This window comes from Equus asinus, chromosome 21 (assembly GCF_041296235.1).
Source record: "Equus asinus isolate D_3611 breed Donkey chromosome 21, EquAss-T2T_v2, whole genome shotgun sequence".
Lineage (NCBI taxonomy): Eukaryota > Metazoa > Chordata > Mammalia > Perissodactyla > Equidae > Equus > Equus asinus.
Genome location: NC_091810.1, coordinates 91,423,292 through 91,440,250, shown reverse-complemented (window position 1 = coordinate 91,440,250; position 16,959 = coordinate 91,423,292). Strand labels below are relative to the sequence as shown.

Genomic DNA, 16,959 nt, shown 5'->3' with positions numbered 1-16,959 from the left:
CAATTAACTATAATTTGAAGTCAGGAGCAAGATCATAATTCTCATACATTTTCACAGTTCACTCATTTGCTTGTAGACAAAAAAATGAAAAGAAGAATACCCAAACAAGAAACAATGCTTTTGGTGACATCCATTCCATCATTCTTTCAGTCAGCATCTCGCGAATGGCTACAATGGGTCAGGACCTGCATTAGGCAACAACAAGAAAAAGAATTTACAGAAATAACAACCAGAGGCCTTCCTCTTCCATTCTCATTCAGTGAAGCAACATTCTCCATGGCATACGGGACACATTCCACTCTCAAAGGCACCACTTAGCAAAGCATGTATTCAAACGTGGTAACATTTTCTAGATGATCTAGTCTATAAATAGCACCAAAAGAAAACACTAAATATGCACAATTAAGCATAAATTAACTCTAATGTACTTTGTCTATATGTTTAATCTATGTTTGCTCTAATAATTATCTCGATTTCTCAGGAATTTGCTCTTGGGGGCATCCAAGCTTGGGGAAGCTTATTTTCAATGCTGGAAATGTGAAGAAAATGTGCTGCAGAAAACAATTGGTGTGCTCTGGCCGCATTGAGTTGCAGCTGCGCTAGCTGTGCCTGCAATGGCTGCTGTCAACGAGAGCAGGTGTACGCAGAGCACTGCCGGGCTGTCGGCTGCGGCTACCGAAGGGCTGGCGCAGGATTTTGGTGATGTCTGAAGATGCAGACAGATGTTGGGAGGACCACACTGAGCAAGCCACAGGGTAAGTATATTTAAAATGATGGTAGAAATAAAGAGATTTTCAAAACTGTAAAGTAGTTCTTGATGCGGAGAATTGGGGTCTCTGAAGATTTTTAATGTCTTCTTAATTCCCCCCCTCCATCTAGTTAGCAGCTCCAATTTCCTCTCTCTCTCTCTCTCTCTTTCCCTGTCTCTCAGATACACACATAAACATACACCCTGAAGGACATATAAATAAATAGTTGTCGATATGTCGTACGTCTGGAGAGTACAGTTTTCTGCTTCTAATTTCCGTCTCTTTTTCTAGTAATATAGCCTGGAATGCATCCAAGCCTCTCAGAATATTCCCTCTACTTTTAGAATCTTTAAAGGAAAAGACTGTTACAAACTATTAGAAGGTTGCATGATGCATAACAGATCAGGCAAATTCCAGAAGACAAAGCACAATAAAGACAGATTACTTCAAAGAATTCCATTCAACTTAACTTAGTTTCACCTAAAAAAATGCATAAGGCTGAAAATTAAAAAAGAACTATCCACAAACTAAACTTTTGCTTCTGCCTTGGGCTTTACAATCTGCTGATTATGGGATCCCATTTGTCCCTGGAGTCTGAGCACAGGACTGTAAGCTAGGAATGTTTTCCATGTCATCTTGGTGAAGGGGGGCCCCTCTAGATATGTTTGCTACAGAATCAGCTTTTTCTTAGTGTCAGATTCTTTTCTGTATCTAGGATTCTTTTCCTTTTTTTCTAATCATTTGGATCAATCTCTTTTTGAGTAGGCAGAAAGAGAGTGGGTAAGAAATCCATCCTTTATTAGCAGCTAAGAAACGTGATCCAGTTTACTATCCTTTCTTTATGCAAGGAAGACTATCTTAACAGTTATTATTTTTCTGTTTTGAAAGAACAGAGGAAAGGAAAATTAGACATGTATGTGTGAAACAAAGAACTGCTCATTTGAACGATGCTTTACTGATTCTAATTAGTTTTGCTCTTCAGAGAAGAGATGAGTTACATCATCTTATTTTCAGGAGGGGTAACTTACTCTTAATTTTAAAAAATAAGAATAGTATCGCAGCCCTGTATTGCAATAGTCCACTGGAGCACGCCATCTCCCAGAGCGGAGGCCATATCATTACTCAGTTTGCTGCATAATGCTGTGCACAGAGTAAAAAGCTAATAAATGTTGACTGACTGAATGAATGAGTGAATGAAGCGCTTTCAAAAGGGCAGGTTTGAATAAGATAGTAAAGAGATGTACTTGGTAGGTTTGCAAAGTGTGGGTAAGTGGCTGCTGAAATCGGAGTCACACATCAGCAGGGAAGAAACACCCAAGTTTATATTCAGGGATTAGGCATTTCATATTTAATAGTGTAGTTATAAATCAAATGACTCTGGAAAAACATTTATAATAATGATATTTCTCCCCAGGTTTGTATTATTTCCTTTATAAATGTATTTATACACACTCTGCCTTGTTCAACAACAAATTTTAGTACGTGAAATGATAAACCCCGGGCTCGGATTCGGGCATAGAAATTCATGCCTTAAATGCTGTACGGTTGCTGGGAGTGGATCCACAGTTCATCAGATCATGCCATGAGACTCACTGAATGAAAGGAGCTATTTCATCACTGAATTATAGTCCAGTTACAAACCATTCCCCACCTGTCACAGTTGCTTTGATAACCAGCTATTCATAAGATTTGCTATTAGTTGTTCTCACGTGATCCAGTATGATAGGAACAGCTGAAAACGTAAATACACACGAAGGTGTTTACAGTACTCAGATTATAATGTAATGAAGATCTCTGGAGGCCGCCTTCTCATAAACTAGTATTTGGGAGTCCCCTAGTTAATTCCCCACTCTACTCGCCAAGCCAGTGTTGGAAGGGATATGTGAAAATGGGAACTCTTACCCATTATTGTTGGGACTGTAATTGATGCAAGCACGTTGGAGATCAATTCAGCGAAAGCTAGTAAAGATGAAGATCTTCACATCCCATAGCCAGCATTTTCATTTCTGGGTGTACACTTTCAAGGGACTGCTACACCTGTGCATAAGAACCGCATTGCCTTACATAATGGAAACAATCAAAATGCCCATTAAAAGGGCAATGGCCCAAAATTGTATTCATTATATTCATAAAACATAATGACACACATTGGCTGAAAACAAATGTAATTTTATGCATTGTCATGAATTTTAAAAAAATATAATTGTAAGTGAATAATATGTTTTATTATACCTAAAATAATATTTGTATAAATCAAGAAAAATAAATAATTCTCTCTCATTCCACATATATATTTGATTATATATGTACATATGTATATGTTGATATATGTATGTATATAATTTTTAGGGACACATACTTTTATAGTAAAGCCAGAGGCAGGCTAACCATAAAGCTAATGAAATATTCCCAAAGCCAGATCATCCCAGTCTTGGTCCTTGGTCCTGCCCCAGATCTGTAGGCTGCATCTTAATCTACTCCCATCCTTTCCCCAGAGGATGATGTCTGGAGCATATTGCTGTTTTTCTCTTTTGCTTTGTTTTATAACAGGTAGCATTTCTTTTCTGTCACTATATAGATTCAAATAAATTGGCAGTCTCTCCTTTTGTACTGAGAACCTTGTCAGTAATGAGAATTTAAGTCAAATATCTAACCATTACATAAGGAAATACTGGAGAAAGTTCTGAACAATGATGTAAAATTGAATGAGCGACCTTCTAAATTAACAGCCGTGATATGTCCTGCCTAAAGGCCATGGGCAGAGGGTGACTTGCCAAGATGATGATGCAATTTTATTCCCTTTCCTTTTGGCTGAAACTGAAGACAAGGCATATGGAGGTTCCTCCTGCAGGGCGGCAAGGACAGGCGAGGCAGAACATCCTGGGCAGATGAGCACGCCCGAGAAGCAGAGCGGCAGAGCAGAGGCTCAGGAGCCAGAGCAGCAGGAGGGTGTTTCCCGGGAAGGGGCCGGGTCATCAACTCTAGGTTTTCTGATATTCCTTTTTAAGGCTCCTTTTTTTGTACTGCAATCCCACTATGTAATCATCAAGCCTTGGGTAATGTCTGCTAGGCATGCCCACTTTCTATCATCTGTGTTTCATGGAGTCAAGGGAGTGGCCCAGAAAACTGCAGCCTGACGGCAAAGTGCAACTGACACTGCTTAAAAAAGTCAAGGGCTTCAAAGCATAGAGCTGAGAAGACGGTGTGACCATTTTGAGTAATAAGTGGTGGACCTAGTTCTTCCACAGAGGCAGCAGGTGTTAAGAGAGGCAACTGAGAGTACTAGGAAGGCGGAGTTGACTGGCAGCAGCAACAGCAGCTGGAGAGGAGGTGAGGCCAGCTTGTGGAGCAACATCACCTGGCTGCATGAGCGCTCACTAGTAGGACGTTTGAACCATGGGAGAGGTCAGTTAACAAGGATCTGTGAGCCTCTCCTTGAGAAGGGTTAGGAAACAAGAGGGAATGGAGAGAAGGGGAGACTTCAGGTTGGGATCTGCTGGGCCTTTAAAAAGAAAAAACAATGTTGGTGCTGTCTTCAGCAGGACAGAGGAAGAAAATGTGAAGGAAGAAATGGGCAGTACCTACACTTCACCAAGTCTGATGGCCTGGGAAGTCTCCATTTAACCATACTGGAAGATTCCATCAGTCATACGGCACTGTGCAGATACATAGATGGTTGGCCTTGTATAGGCCAAAATATATGTTTAACTCACTTAGATTTTTAGATTTTATTTCAAAATTGGTACTCTGTTGAAAGTCAAAATTAACTGGTCCATTATGACCATAATTTAAAATACCACGCTTGATAGTGTTAATAACAACTTAGTTTCTTTGGATTAAAGTTTTTCTGCATGCCAATGACAAACATTAAGAAATTTATGGTACATACAATTTAATTTAATTTAATTTAATTTTTTTAAAGATTGGCACCTGGGCTAACAACTGTTGCCAATCTTTTTTTTTTTTTTAAGGATTGGCACCTGGGCTAACAACTGTTGCCAATCTTTTTCTTTTTTTTTTCTGCTTTATCTCCCCAAACCCCTCCTGTACACAGTTGTATATCTTAGTTGCAGGTCCTTCTAGTTGTGGGATGTGGGACGCTGCCTCAACGTGGCCTAACGAGTGGTGCCGTGTCTGTGCCCAGGATCCGAACCCCGGGCCGCAGCAGCAGAGCGCTCGAACTTAACCACTCGGCCACGGAGCCAGCCCCACAATTTAATTTTAAAACACTAATCTTGTTTACACCTTTTCTGCCAAATGACAACTCAAATAATTGCAGCTTTTTCAACCTCAAACATTTCAAAACAACAAGAAAAAGAAAGCTCTCTTTGCCATATAAGAACTCAAATTTTTGGCTACCTTCAACTTGTGAGCTGACTTTATAATTTTTCATCAGTATCTATGCCTTCTCAGGCTACTGAACTATTTTTAGAGGTAGACAGTGTTGCTGATAATGCAGTACATCCTGTAAATTCAACCTCTGCAAATCGCGCCATCCAGGGCAACTGACTTGGTGAGCAAAATCTCCATGCTCACCTGGTCAGCTTCATCTAGAAAAATGAGTCTTCTAGCCAAGGTTACAGTGCTTGTTTCTGCCGTGAGTATGCAAGGAATTTAAATATAACCTCGACATTTCCATGAACTTTGTGAGGTTATTGAAGGTTTGTATTTTCAAATGCCTCTGATTAATCAAATTTAATTAACAGAGAAAATATTTATTTATGTACATAGATAGTGGGGACTATATCCTCTTCTTGTTTGTTATGAGAGGAGAGCATGGAGAAAAATCTTGAGAAAAAATAAGAATATCCATCTTCAAATATTTTCAGAATATAAAAAAATTCTATTTAGAACTCTCAGAAACTTACACATGATAGGATGTTTTATCACAGACTCTGGCACAGGAGATTCCTAGAAATTAGAAAAATAGAATGTTTCTAGTGTAATAGTGAATGCAAAAGTATATACTCCAAGAAATAGTTTTTTACAAAAATGAAGTGGAAACAAGACTCTTAAAATGAGTGTTGAATATTTTCCTTTCTGGTTTTTGTTATTTGTAAATTGTTCCTTCAGCCACCAAGTGATACGATGGTTTCTGAGCAGTGTTTACCTTTGTGATAACTTCATCTCCCCCTGTTGTTCAAACTGATAAAACACAGCCCTCCGGACTCGGGCAAGGTGCTCCCTTCCTCTTATTTGTAAGCAGACATGAAGCAGACAGGCCCCTTCTGAAGTTTTCTGCATGCTGTGTTTTCTTTCCTCGCTGCAACAAGAAAAGCCTTTTTTTTTAATCTGGCTTCCTTTGAAGAAGTGACTCAGACATCTTCATGGCCTCTAAAGGTAAGAGTAAATATAGGCAGCTGATAAATTTTTCCTTATATTATGACTAAAAAGATCCGGTTGTAGGGGTGTTATAATCAATGAGACTGATACTTTAAAACCTGTCATTTATTGCTTTTGAACATTGGAATTTTAAAATTTGAACTCCAAGGAGCACGTTGCATTAATTTTTTTTAAAACAACCTTATCTGATAGAACGTAAAAGTTAAGATGTAAACAATGTTTTAGTTATCATGAATAAACACAGTGATTTACTAAAAGCTGCACAGCAAAATTTAGAGTGGGAATATTTAATGCCAAACACAAGGGCAGGTGGATATTCCAAGTTTAAAGGGATTTGAAGAAAGCTTTTCACACATAAGTTAAAAAGTGTTAAAGTATATAGTTCAATATTTTTCAGTTTCCCACTTGTTGTTCAAAGTATGTGACATAGCCATTTCCTATAAAGAATTCCACATGTTGTTGGTAAATTCTAGCAAATTTAATGGACTAGAAGTAAATATTTCTGAACTGTGAAGTAAAAATCTTTCAAAATTTCTTTGATAGTAAACTATATATAAACAACTAAACAGAAAATAACTAATTTAAGCAAGCAGATTAATTAGGGACTTGGCGGGGGAGCTGGTAAGTTTTTCCTCAACTCCCTAAAGCTGTATAAATATCATCAGTACTGTCTTACTTTAAGAACTTCTCAAAAAACAGGGCATGTGGTTGTTTTTTAAGGTAATGAGTTGCAATCTCACTAAAAAAACCCATGAAATTATATTAAAAAATAAAGTTATGATGTGTTTTCCTTCCGTTATTAGAACAAACCATTAAACTCTAGGCTATAATGGAAAGTTTTAGCATGAGGAATTATGATTAATATAATTGGTGGAAACCTTTTAACCTAATTACAAATAGGATAATAGAGTCCACCAATTTAAAATATCCTAAATTAAATTAATGATCCATTCAAAGAAATGTGTATGCTTATTTGCTTTCTTTATCAAAATACATTTTGGATGCCATTTAATATGGATCAAACGAGGTAATCTTTTCATTTTTCATCAGCATTTTATGTACACCAGTCCCTGAGTGTCACGGGGGGAGCTGAAACGAATTGTAAAATCCAGATGTGAAACATAAAAATGATGAATTTGAATATATGTGTGCTTCATTTTCATATTGGAAGACAAACACAAAGACATCTTGACAAGTCTTTTCTTTCGTTTAAGACTGAGCTAATGGCCAGTCCAGAACATTCGTCACTCTCTAAAGTAGGAGTTACAGCAGCAACTCTAGCCTGTAAGGTAAAGAGTTGCAGACTGTGTGAAATATTTATAAGCTACTTATACATTTTTAAAAGAGTAGATAGAAATTCAAAGCCAGATAGAAATTCAAAGGAGTTCCTTCTTCATCTGGTGGTCTGAGTCTTTGAAGAAACTTGTGACTAGAAAGCAATATTATGATCAAAATAGATTAATGTACCAAAAGAGCAGTGATGTTCAGTAATGATAAGGATTCAAGACTAAACTTAGAGGTAAAACTTCAAGTGGAAAACTAACACTCCTTCTGCAGCCTACTCAAAATATTTAATAGATGAAGTGGGTCAAACGTCTCCGAGAGAATCTATGCCATTCAAAAGAAGTGAAAATAAAGTTTCCTTTTCAATTAGAAATCTCGTTTGAGGGGGCAGGTCAGTTACCTCAAACATTTTTTGGACAGTTTTCTTCAAATATATTTAAAGACAATATTTATAACATCATGATGTTCTCTGGCCCTGAAACTGTATTGGCAATTAGAATTTTCCCGGGGAATACAGGCGAATTGGACATTTCATACATTTCGTAGGCAGTTCAATTAGCAGCACTGAACCAGAGGACAGTCTGAATACTGGCTGCCATTAGAACTGAAGAAATATTTGTGGGGGCTGGAGTCCCCTGGTTTCGTATAAAGAAACACAATTTAACAACAGGTTGGTCTCAAACTCTCTTTTAAGTTTGAGAAAAATGGGAGTTTCCAGGATGATCTAAACTGAACAGGAGTGATTTCCAGAGGCTGCTCCAATGTGAACTGGAATCCCAGAAAAGGAAGCAAGTGCTTTCAGAATGCTGAGCCTATAGTCTCCGACTGCGACTCTGCTCCCAAATAAGACATTGGACGTGATCTGCTCTGGGCCCCAAGAGCATCAATGCCTCTGGATCTGCTGTGAGGTCTAAGGACCTAAAGATCTGAGTGAGGAATGTACAGCCCTTCGCCAGACACTCAACAACCTATTGCATTTTGTAACAGCAAGTATGGCTTACAAGATAAAACTGGAGTAATTTGCTAATCTTTTTAACAATAAAAGTGACAATGAGAGAGAATCTAATGATCTTTTACCAGGTATTATTAGAAATTTCTCTCTACATGAGTTCTTTTTTAATTGAAGGACAACATGTGCAGTAAACAGAAGGACAACAGTAAAGTGCATACAGAGCACCAAACTTACGCTCCATGATTTTTTAAATCAGGACGTACCGGTGTAACCACCACCAAGATCAAGATATAGAATCTTTCTAGCCCCTCATACAGTTCCCTTTCTGGTCAAGAGCCATGCACCTCTACTCCCAGGGTGAGCCAGTATTCTGAATTTTATCCTTATGAGCTAGTTTTCCCTAGATGGCAATTTTGCCTCTATGTTTCTCTGAAAGTCAATGACAACAGTGCCTTTGGCACTAATACCGAAGAAAGGATGTTTGTTGCCTTTTATTATTTTCCAGTTGTTATTGCTATATTGGCCGCTAGTTCTTCTCCCAAATCTGAAATAGTGTTACATAGTCTTCCTCAGTTTACTGCTTGGGGTCCCCCATTCTGGCTGCCTCTCAAGAGTGAGAGGAGTCCTAAAGCCTCTTTGTCTTCCCAGATCTGAGAGAAGTTCAGGATGGGGTTCTTGTGGGAAGCAAACTGCTATAATATTATCAATATGGAGCTCTATTTTAGCAGGGCCAAATGACAAGCTTGTTTCCATGTGGTCTTAACCCTAAAGCATGTCCAAACTCTAAATGTCATCGACCACTATAAACGTAGGGATCCATCTTGGTCTATTCCTACAAACTTAAGGTGAAATAAATAAATGAATCATCTGGCAATTAACACACACATGTACACACAACCTTAACTAGCCTATCATTACTAGATCTGATGTCACTAGATCAAAACATCAGTTGACGTCAATGTCCAAAGGACCCCTCCTTCCATGTCTATTTTCTGAAACCAGTTGTTTTTTTAATCCCTCTCCAGGTGCTCATCAGGCTATGCTTGAGTTCTCTTAATGATGGGGAACTTACCATCTCCAAAGGAAACTCAGTTCTTTTCTCAAATTTATTTTTTAGAGATTTAAAAGGTTCAGAATAACCACCCCCCCCACCCCCCACCCCTCCACACACATCTTACATGAATTTGGTTGTCAGCACTGAAGAGAGATTATTATAATTTATTGTGAATTACACAGATGTATCTGTTCAATGAGTACTTACCAAATCTTTGTGCAGCGGTTGTAAATGTCTTCTTTATATTAATCCAGAACCAGTTTCCTTGTCCTGCCCATTCATATGTCTTTAGAATGGTCTGAATTATTTGTCTTCACAACGGCCCCTTTATTATTTCAGAATACCTGTCACAAACCTTGCTCCACACCTACTCTCCATCTAAAACAGCATAGTGGTAGTAAACTAAATGAATGCACATATGAGAACTCTGATATCTTATGGATTAACAAAAATGACAAGTAAAAACACTGATAGTCTTTGAAAAAAATACTGGCATGTAATGTGGGAGATATCCAAATGGCAGTCATGTGAGAAGAAAAAGGAAAAATAATAATAGAAAGGCTATGAATTTACATTTTTCACAAAGAAGGCTTTTGCATGCACCACTTATTAGGCCTTGTGCATAATATTACACAGGCTCCAGACTAATGCAGGGTAAATAGCAAATCTCCAAATTTCAATCTGAGAGATCTCTGAAATAGTAACATTTTTACCTGGCAAGAGTAGAGAAAATAAGTGAATCTCTAAAAAAAAAATCAAAGCCAAACATTATAGAATTCTGTAATTATTTTATCTTTTGTGATATTGGATGAGCTACAAAGAGATTCACACTTGCAAAAATTTTTGGATGCTTTTATACAAAATACTGAGAAATCAAACCTAAATTAGTTATTATACTGCCCTTAAAAAGCTCATAAATTAGTTATGAATATTCTTACAGCATACAGAGTTAAACCATTAGTTCTCAAAGTATATCTTCAGACCAGCAGTGTTGGCTTACCCGGGAACTTATCAGAAATGCAAATTCTCAAGGCCCACCCCCACCCCAACTACTGAAGCAGAAACTCTGGCGTGGGGCCCAGCAATCTGTGTTTTAACAAGCCCTCCAGGTGGCTCTGGTGCAGGGTAAAGTCTAAGAACCACCGAATTAAACCTAGCCATAGCAGTACGATTGACAAAAAGAGACAAATATTCATGGAGATTATGAGGCACCCTCATAACATGTGGGGAAGGGAGAACATGCCTTGAAAGTCCTAACTGTGACTCAAAACGTACGTCTAAGGTTATCTCATTTTGAGTAGAGAATATCTAGTTCCTTTTACCATTTATTTTCCTTTTGTAGCTTATAATTTTTCTGCCCTTTAAACACTAGTTTTACTTGCCTTCAAAAAACACATTTTCTAAAATCATTCATCTTGCCCAAATTATCCAATTTTTTCTGACAACTACTGCTAGCAGTCTTCCACATTCCTCTTTCTCTGGCTGAGGGGTCAGGTGGTGATGACACTAAGTAGGAAAATGAAAGGCAGGGCACTAACGTGGGAGGCAGCAGGAGATCCGCCACCCTCTGAATAAGAAGTGACAAATCTTATAAGACAAACTAAATGCGACACCCTAAATTTAAATATGGGCTGGGATTTTCATTCTCTTGCAGATGCACAGAACCACAGAACTAGAGGTCTCCCTGGTTTTCTTCCTGGAGCTCCAGGCCCAGATCGCAGCCTTCAGCTCTCACCTCCCAACCCAGCGAACCAAGTGTGGCAGCCGGGTCTCCCTCCACCAGGCGGTCTCCCTCCTGGTCTAGAATATTTAAGCCAGGTGTTTGTTTTTATCTCTGTTTCTACAAAGGTTTTCCACTTAAGATGAATACAGACTTGGTTTCTTGCTTTTCAACTAAGGTTGAAGGACTTTAATGAATAACTTGCCGAAAGGAGAAAAGAATTATAAATCATGAAATTATAAAATTTATATTTTATTTATTTCTTTATTATTTGGGAAGAAATTTATGTTTTCTTTTAGAGCCACTTCTATTTTCCTTATTTATTTGCCAGAGTGACGAGATGAAACATTTTTGATTGAGCTGTTTAGCATGTTTATCCTCCTTCTGCTCACTGCTCAAGGTCTCAGCAAATTCATCCTGGAGGAATTGAATAATACCTACAGCTATTGAATTAAAGAATATTTATTGAGGATAAATTGCTATAATCAAGGCATATAAAAAGCCATAAAACTTAGTCCCTCTCACCCAAACCTTCTGCAACCTAATTGGCAAAGAAAAAAAGTGCTGACAAAAAGTTCAAGGCTGTATATTTAGGCCAGATCAGGAGACAACTTAAATTTGTGCAGGTGTGCAGAGGAGAGAGAGGGTGTTAAAGATCAAAGTTCTCAGGAGAGACTTCCGCAATGAGCAGAAAGTCCAATGTCTTCAACTGAATCTCAAAGAGTGGATGGAACTCCAAGGGAAGGCAAGTTATCAAGTTAGCACTTTTGTCTTCTGATACTGTTGCATCTCCAGGCCAGTTTGCTTGAAAGATGATATTATTATTAGATATAATCACTGTTCTAGTCGTGGGAGGGTCAGCAGTGATTGAAGCCTCAAAATAAATCAATCAAGAAATATCATCATCTGAATTATAAGGCACATAAATAGCAGTTGATATTTATGCATATTATTGTTACTTTTGTATTTTATCCTACAAAAGATTAGAAATACACTAATATTGAGATGTCAGCACATCTGCTGTGATTTTCAGCTTGTTTGGCATTCTTTCAAACTATAAAGTCTGTCTCCTTTATCAAAATCAAATCTCTGTGTTAATTCCCTTAAGGTACAAGAGATTTCTGTTGTGCCTGATAGGGTTTAAGCTGCATGCAGCATATGTTCCTGGGAAAATGTTTATAATTGCAGATGCCTTCTCCAGAAACCCACTGGCAGACAAATGTACTTCAGAGACTGGAGAGCTCAGGGAGATATGTAAAAGAGCTGGAAAAGCCGACCCACCACCTTCCATCTGCAGAAAGGATCAGCTGTAATAGCTGACTAGAGTTGATTAACTGCTGCAAGCTGTTTGGGAATGTTGTCAGACAAGGTTTTGCCAAGTATAAAAGTGATATACCAGTGCCAGAGGGCTGAGGTTTGATGATCACATATGGTCATCACATATTCCTCTTCCATCCATGAGTGATGACACACCCGGAGCCAGATGCTTGACGTGAAGACATTGTGTTCGCATTCAATAAATAGAGATATGAACCCATTGGCTTCAGTTCCAAAATGAAGTCAATTTCCAAAAATATACCTTCGGTAATCTCTTTCAGAAAACAAAAATATGCCACAAATTGGTGAATATTTTACTTCAAAGGGAAAGATAATTATAATCTCTATAGTAAAGAATACATCTTATTTGCTTTAATGCAGTACACATATAGTAGGATGAATGAGCATTTTAAAAGTTTTATAAATGAACCTGTAAGAGACATATATGAAATGAATTTTTATGCGTTAGCTTTTATCTAAAAACCATAAGAATTAAATAAAGTTATGACTATTTAGAAATAGTACATTCTTCAATAAATAAACAGAAAAATAAACAATAAAATTCTTCCAAATTAACAAAACTAAAGTAAAATTTTTAAAAAATCATTTATTCTCTTTTACTAAAGTCCATCCAATGACTATGAAAGTCTTCTCATTAATAATTTGAAAATAAATTCCCAATTATGTATATATCTATGTATATATGTGTTGTTCATGTAGGTTAAACCTAAGAATAAAACTAATACATTTTCTCTCCAGATTGGAGTAACATGTTCATAACAGTCAATAACACTTTACCCTATAGGTGTCAAAGGCTGGTTACCGTAATGCAGTCACCTGTACGTGAGTAGTGAGTTAAAGCCTGCAAAGACACATGTTAAGATCCAACTTATTTTGAAGTATGTATATTAAATGGCATCACTGATACCTGTAAACCTGATAAATTATACGTAAAAATTGATTCTTAGGCTACAGATCCAAGGCTGTCATCAGGTTTCCTTAAGGAATGCTTTACTTGCCCTGGCACCGGAATATATGATTCAATCTGTTTAAAGTTTCCAATTCCTGGTCCATCCATTAATAGCAAAGGACGGAAAGGGCTCTTTTGGACCACAGTTCATAAGTGGCCCAGGGCTATTTAAAAGAAGTGACGAGAACAACCGAAAACGAGACCCTCAAATCCAGGAGCTTTGCCCACAGAGATGGATCATATCAAATGTTCCTACAGAGGATGGGGTGAGTAGAAGAGCAGAGAAAACAGGGAGGAAAGGTACTCAGAAGTTCCAGTGTCACTTAAGAATTGTCTCTCCCAGATTAGTTTAGTGAGGCCAGTACAACAGAGTAGAAAGCATGTCAAAATTGGTGGCAGCATGGCCTGGGTTCAAATCCTGGCCTAACCATCGACAAGCTCTGTGATCTGGGCAAACTACTTAATCTCTCTAGGACTGTTTCCTCGCACGTAGAATGTAATGATATTTCTCTCTCTGAGTTTTCATGCAGATTCAGTTAGACACCATGTCGAAATATTGAACACAGTCACTACCTCAGGTTAGTCATTAAATAAACAACTGCAGTTATTCAACGTTAGAGAGGCAAACTTCCCTTGTCATTGCAGAGTGGATCTCAGCTGATAATTTCAAGACTAAAACTTGATCTAGGACACTGATACTCAAAGTTTCTAAACTCAAACTTTGGGCTTGTCCCCATAGCCCTCCTCCTCCCCTAAGTTCCTCCTGCAAGATCCACTGTTAAATAATCGTGGATATCCTTTTTGAGGCTGACCTCTTCTCTTCCTCCAACCTTCCATTCTTCTCAAAAGAGCAGAACAGAACTAAGAACACTACACTACAAAAACGGATTCTTGTTTTTTTTAAAAAAAGCTTTTGCCATCATTGTTAAAGTAGGTTTTAGAATATCTTAAATCTTAAATTATTTATGGAAAAATATTTTTTGTGAATCTTAAAAAAAGAGTCCACAGGCACTCTTTTATCAATAAGATATAAAATGAGAAAATGATATTAGTTTTACCTCCCCCTAGTATATACAAGGAGAATGAAGGAAATAACGCAACTTCAAATTTTCTGGGTTTGAGATGCTAAATCAATACCAAATATTAGTCACGAATACTTCAGTTTAACAGTTAGCAGTGAGTTGACCACTGTGAAGGGAGAACAAAGTGAAGAGAATTTTCAGGTGAAATAGGGAATGAAGCCTTCAAAAAGACAATGATCAGCACTGTATTCATGCTCATGATTTCACCTGAGTAAATCTTCAAGTATGGAATATCAAATTCAAAATATACACAGATAAATCCATTCTAAGAACACATTTTTAATATTTCCTGTTAAAAAATATCCTTTGTATAGGTTTTAATATAGTCATTTCTCAACTAAGTATGGATACTTTACCTCTGTAAATTTTCATTCCTAATTCTATAAAGCAAATTTTATATGTCACGCATTTAGCAGCATAACTCTTATTCTACTTAAATTGGTTTTTTGTTGGTATTAGCAGGATTTCTGGGTTTCTTCTGGTCCACTGGAAGGTGTGAATAACCTCTTTCAGCGTTAACAACTCACTGTGAGGAATGAGTTCCAGCATGGCAGAGTGAAGGGGGAGCAGGCAGGGCTGAGAGGCCAGCCCAGGCACTCAGACCATTGTTGTTTTGCATCATTTCATTAAAAAAAAGAGAGAGTTTTAAAACCTCTTAGACATTATTATTCAGAGATTGTTTAAAAATCTTCTCAAAGTATTGTTTCCAAGAACTACATTTTTATTCCATTACCACAGAAAGAACACAGAGTTCACCACAAATTCTACTGTTATTCTGGGAATTCTACTTGGAATTTTCAGAGTTCTTATCCTTTTTTATCTTTACTTGAATAAAAAAATGTGTTATCTTCTTTGATAGTTATATCTTCTTTTATTTTACGGTGAATCTTCTCACACTCACTATAAAACGTGAGCTGTTTTCAAGCGTTTCCCTAGCAGAGAACAGGAAAATCACCTAATTGCATGTAGTCTAGTAAACAGGCCCATAGTAATATCTCCAAAAGTTTTCCAAGTGCTGCGATGTAACACTTTTCCCTTCCTTTATGTCATCCTTCAACAGCTAGACCTGATAATTATACACCAGCAGGTGGAGCTTCTTGGAAGTAAGTACATTATATTCTGTACTTATTAAAACTGTTGAAAATATTTTCGGTGTCAGACGTCTCTTTACATCTAAATATTTTATAAGCAATAAAGGTAAATGTTTAGGATAGAATTAGATCAAAAAGAGTATGAGGTCTATTTTTTTAAATGTTGAAAGTAAAATTATTAGTCTGATATAGATCAACCTAAAAGCATAAAACTCTCCAAGTTTTTGGGCATTTTGTCATTAGGAATCTAACATTATTTTTAATCTTAAAAGAATAAAAGACCTGTGATCATTTCCACAGTTGCTAACAATTTAAATTTTCTTAATAATTTCAGAAATGGAAATCAAGGTTGAGACTAAAAACTGAAAACACACCTAAATAAAATTTCACTGTTTTATTATTTCATCAGTGATTTATCAGATAGGTAAATTATTTAACAATACACAAATTTACAATGATGACTAACTGAATTCAAATTACTAGAGTACTTTTTGTCCTTAATATTCTACATTATTCCTGAAATGTCAAAATTGTAATAAACAGCAGGATAGCATGCAGCTATAGACATATTACCAGATAGAGACTTTGGAGAAAATTCATTATTATCACTGTGAGTTGTCCCAGGAAATTCCATAACAATGATAGAATGATTCTTTGAGTACTAGATTTCTCCTTATAGCATTGCTTCCTTAGTAGAAAAATGGTACTACATGTTTCCAAGTAGGTCATACCTGGAATCAACATTTGTTAACCACACAGCTTTGTTCTCAGAGTTTCCTTTGATTACCATGGCCAAGTCCTCAAATTTTAGAGCACAGGCGTAGATTTGTGTAAAGAAGAGATCATATAATTAATCATTAATCAGTCACTCTGTTTTCTTTTCATAACACTACCCCTTTTAGTTATTTAAAGGTTTTGATACTAAGCAATGGATTATTTTGATGAATTTCTTTTTTGCTCTGTTAGTGATACTCGGCACTGAGACCTCCAACAAATACGAGATTAAAAACAGCTTGGGACAAAGACTTTACTTTGCAGTGGAAGAAAGCATCTGCTTCAATCGTACTTTCTGCTCCACCCTGCGAGCTTGTACTCTGAAGGTCACAGATAACGCGGGTCGGGAGGTGATGACAGTAAACAGACCCCTGAGGTGTAACAGTTGCTGGTGCCCTTGCTCCCTACAAGAGGTTCGTCATTGCTCTGGGCATCCTTTTCTCCCCACGTCTGAAAGGATTAGCGATGATTTCTTTTAATAAATGGCGTTTGTCTGGAGCTATGGGGCAATGAACCTTTCAATTGTTTGAATAAGTACATTTGCTCCTTTAGAATCAGAATACCTTGAGAATTTGGTGACTCACTAAATTTTTTTCCTTTCCAGCCAAAAACTGTAGTGGCTT

General features: G+C 37.2%; 1 protein-coding gene across 5 annotated transcripts in view; it reads left to right on the top strand.

Moving 5' to 3' along the window:
- The first annotated feature begins 471 nt into the window (after positions 1-471).
- Positions 472-16,959, top strand: part of PLSCR5 (phospholipid scramblase family member 5) — a 28,900-nt gene continuing 12,412 nt past the window's right edge. Inside the window, exons 1-5 of one of the 5 annotated variants that reach the window (XM_070493555.1) lie at positions 5,239-5,410; positions 5,909-6,089; positions 11,037-11,200; positions 15,532-15,574; positions 16,529-16,749. In XM_070493555.1, coding sequence (XP_070349656.1) covers positions 6,077-6,089; positions 11,037-11,200; positions 15,532-15,574; positions 16,529-16,749 — 441 coding nt within the window. In that variant the 5' untranslated portion in view covers positions 5,239-5,410; positions 5,909-6,076. Of the gene's footprint in view, positions 756-5,238; positions 5,411-5,822; positions 6,090-11,036; positions 11,201-15,531; positions 15,575-16,528; positions 16,750-16,959 lie in introns of those variants that run through there. The other 4 variants (XM_014838582.3, XR_011496651.1, XM_070493554.1 and 1 more) reach the window with 4 other exon arrangements.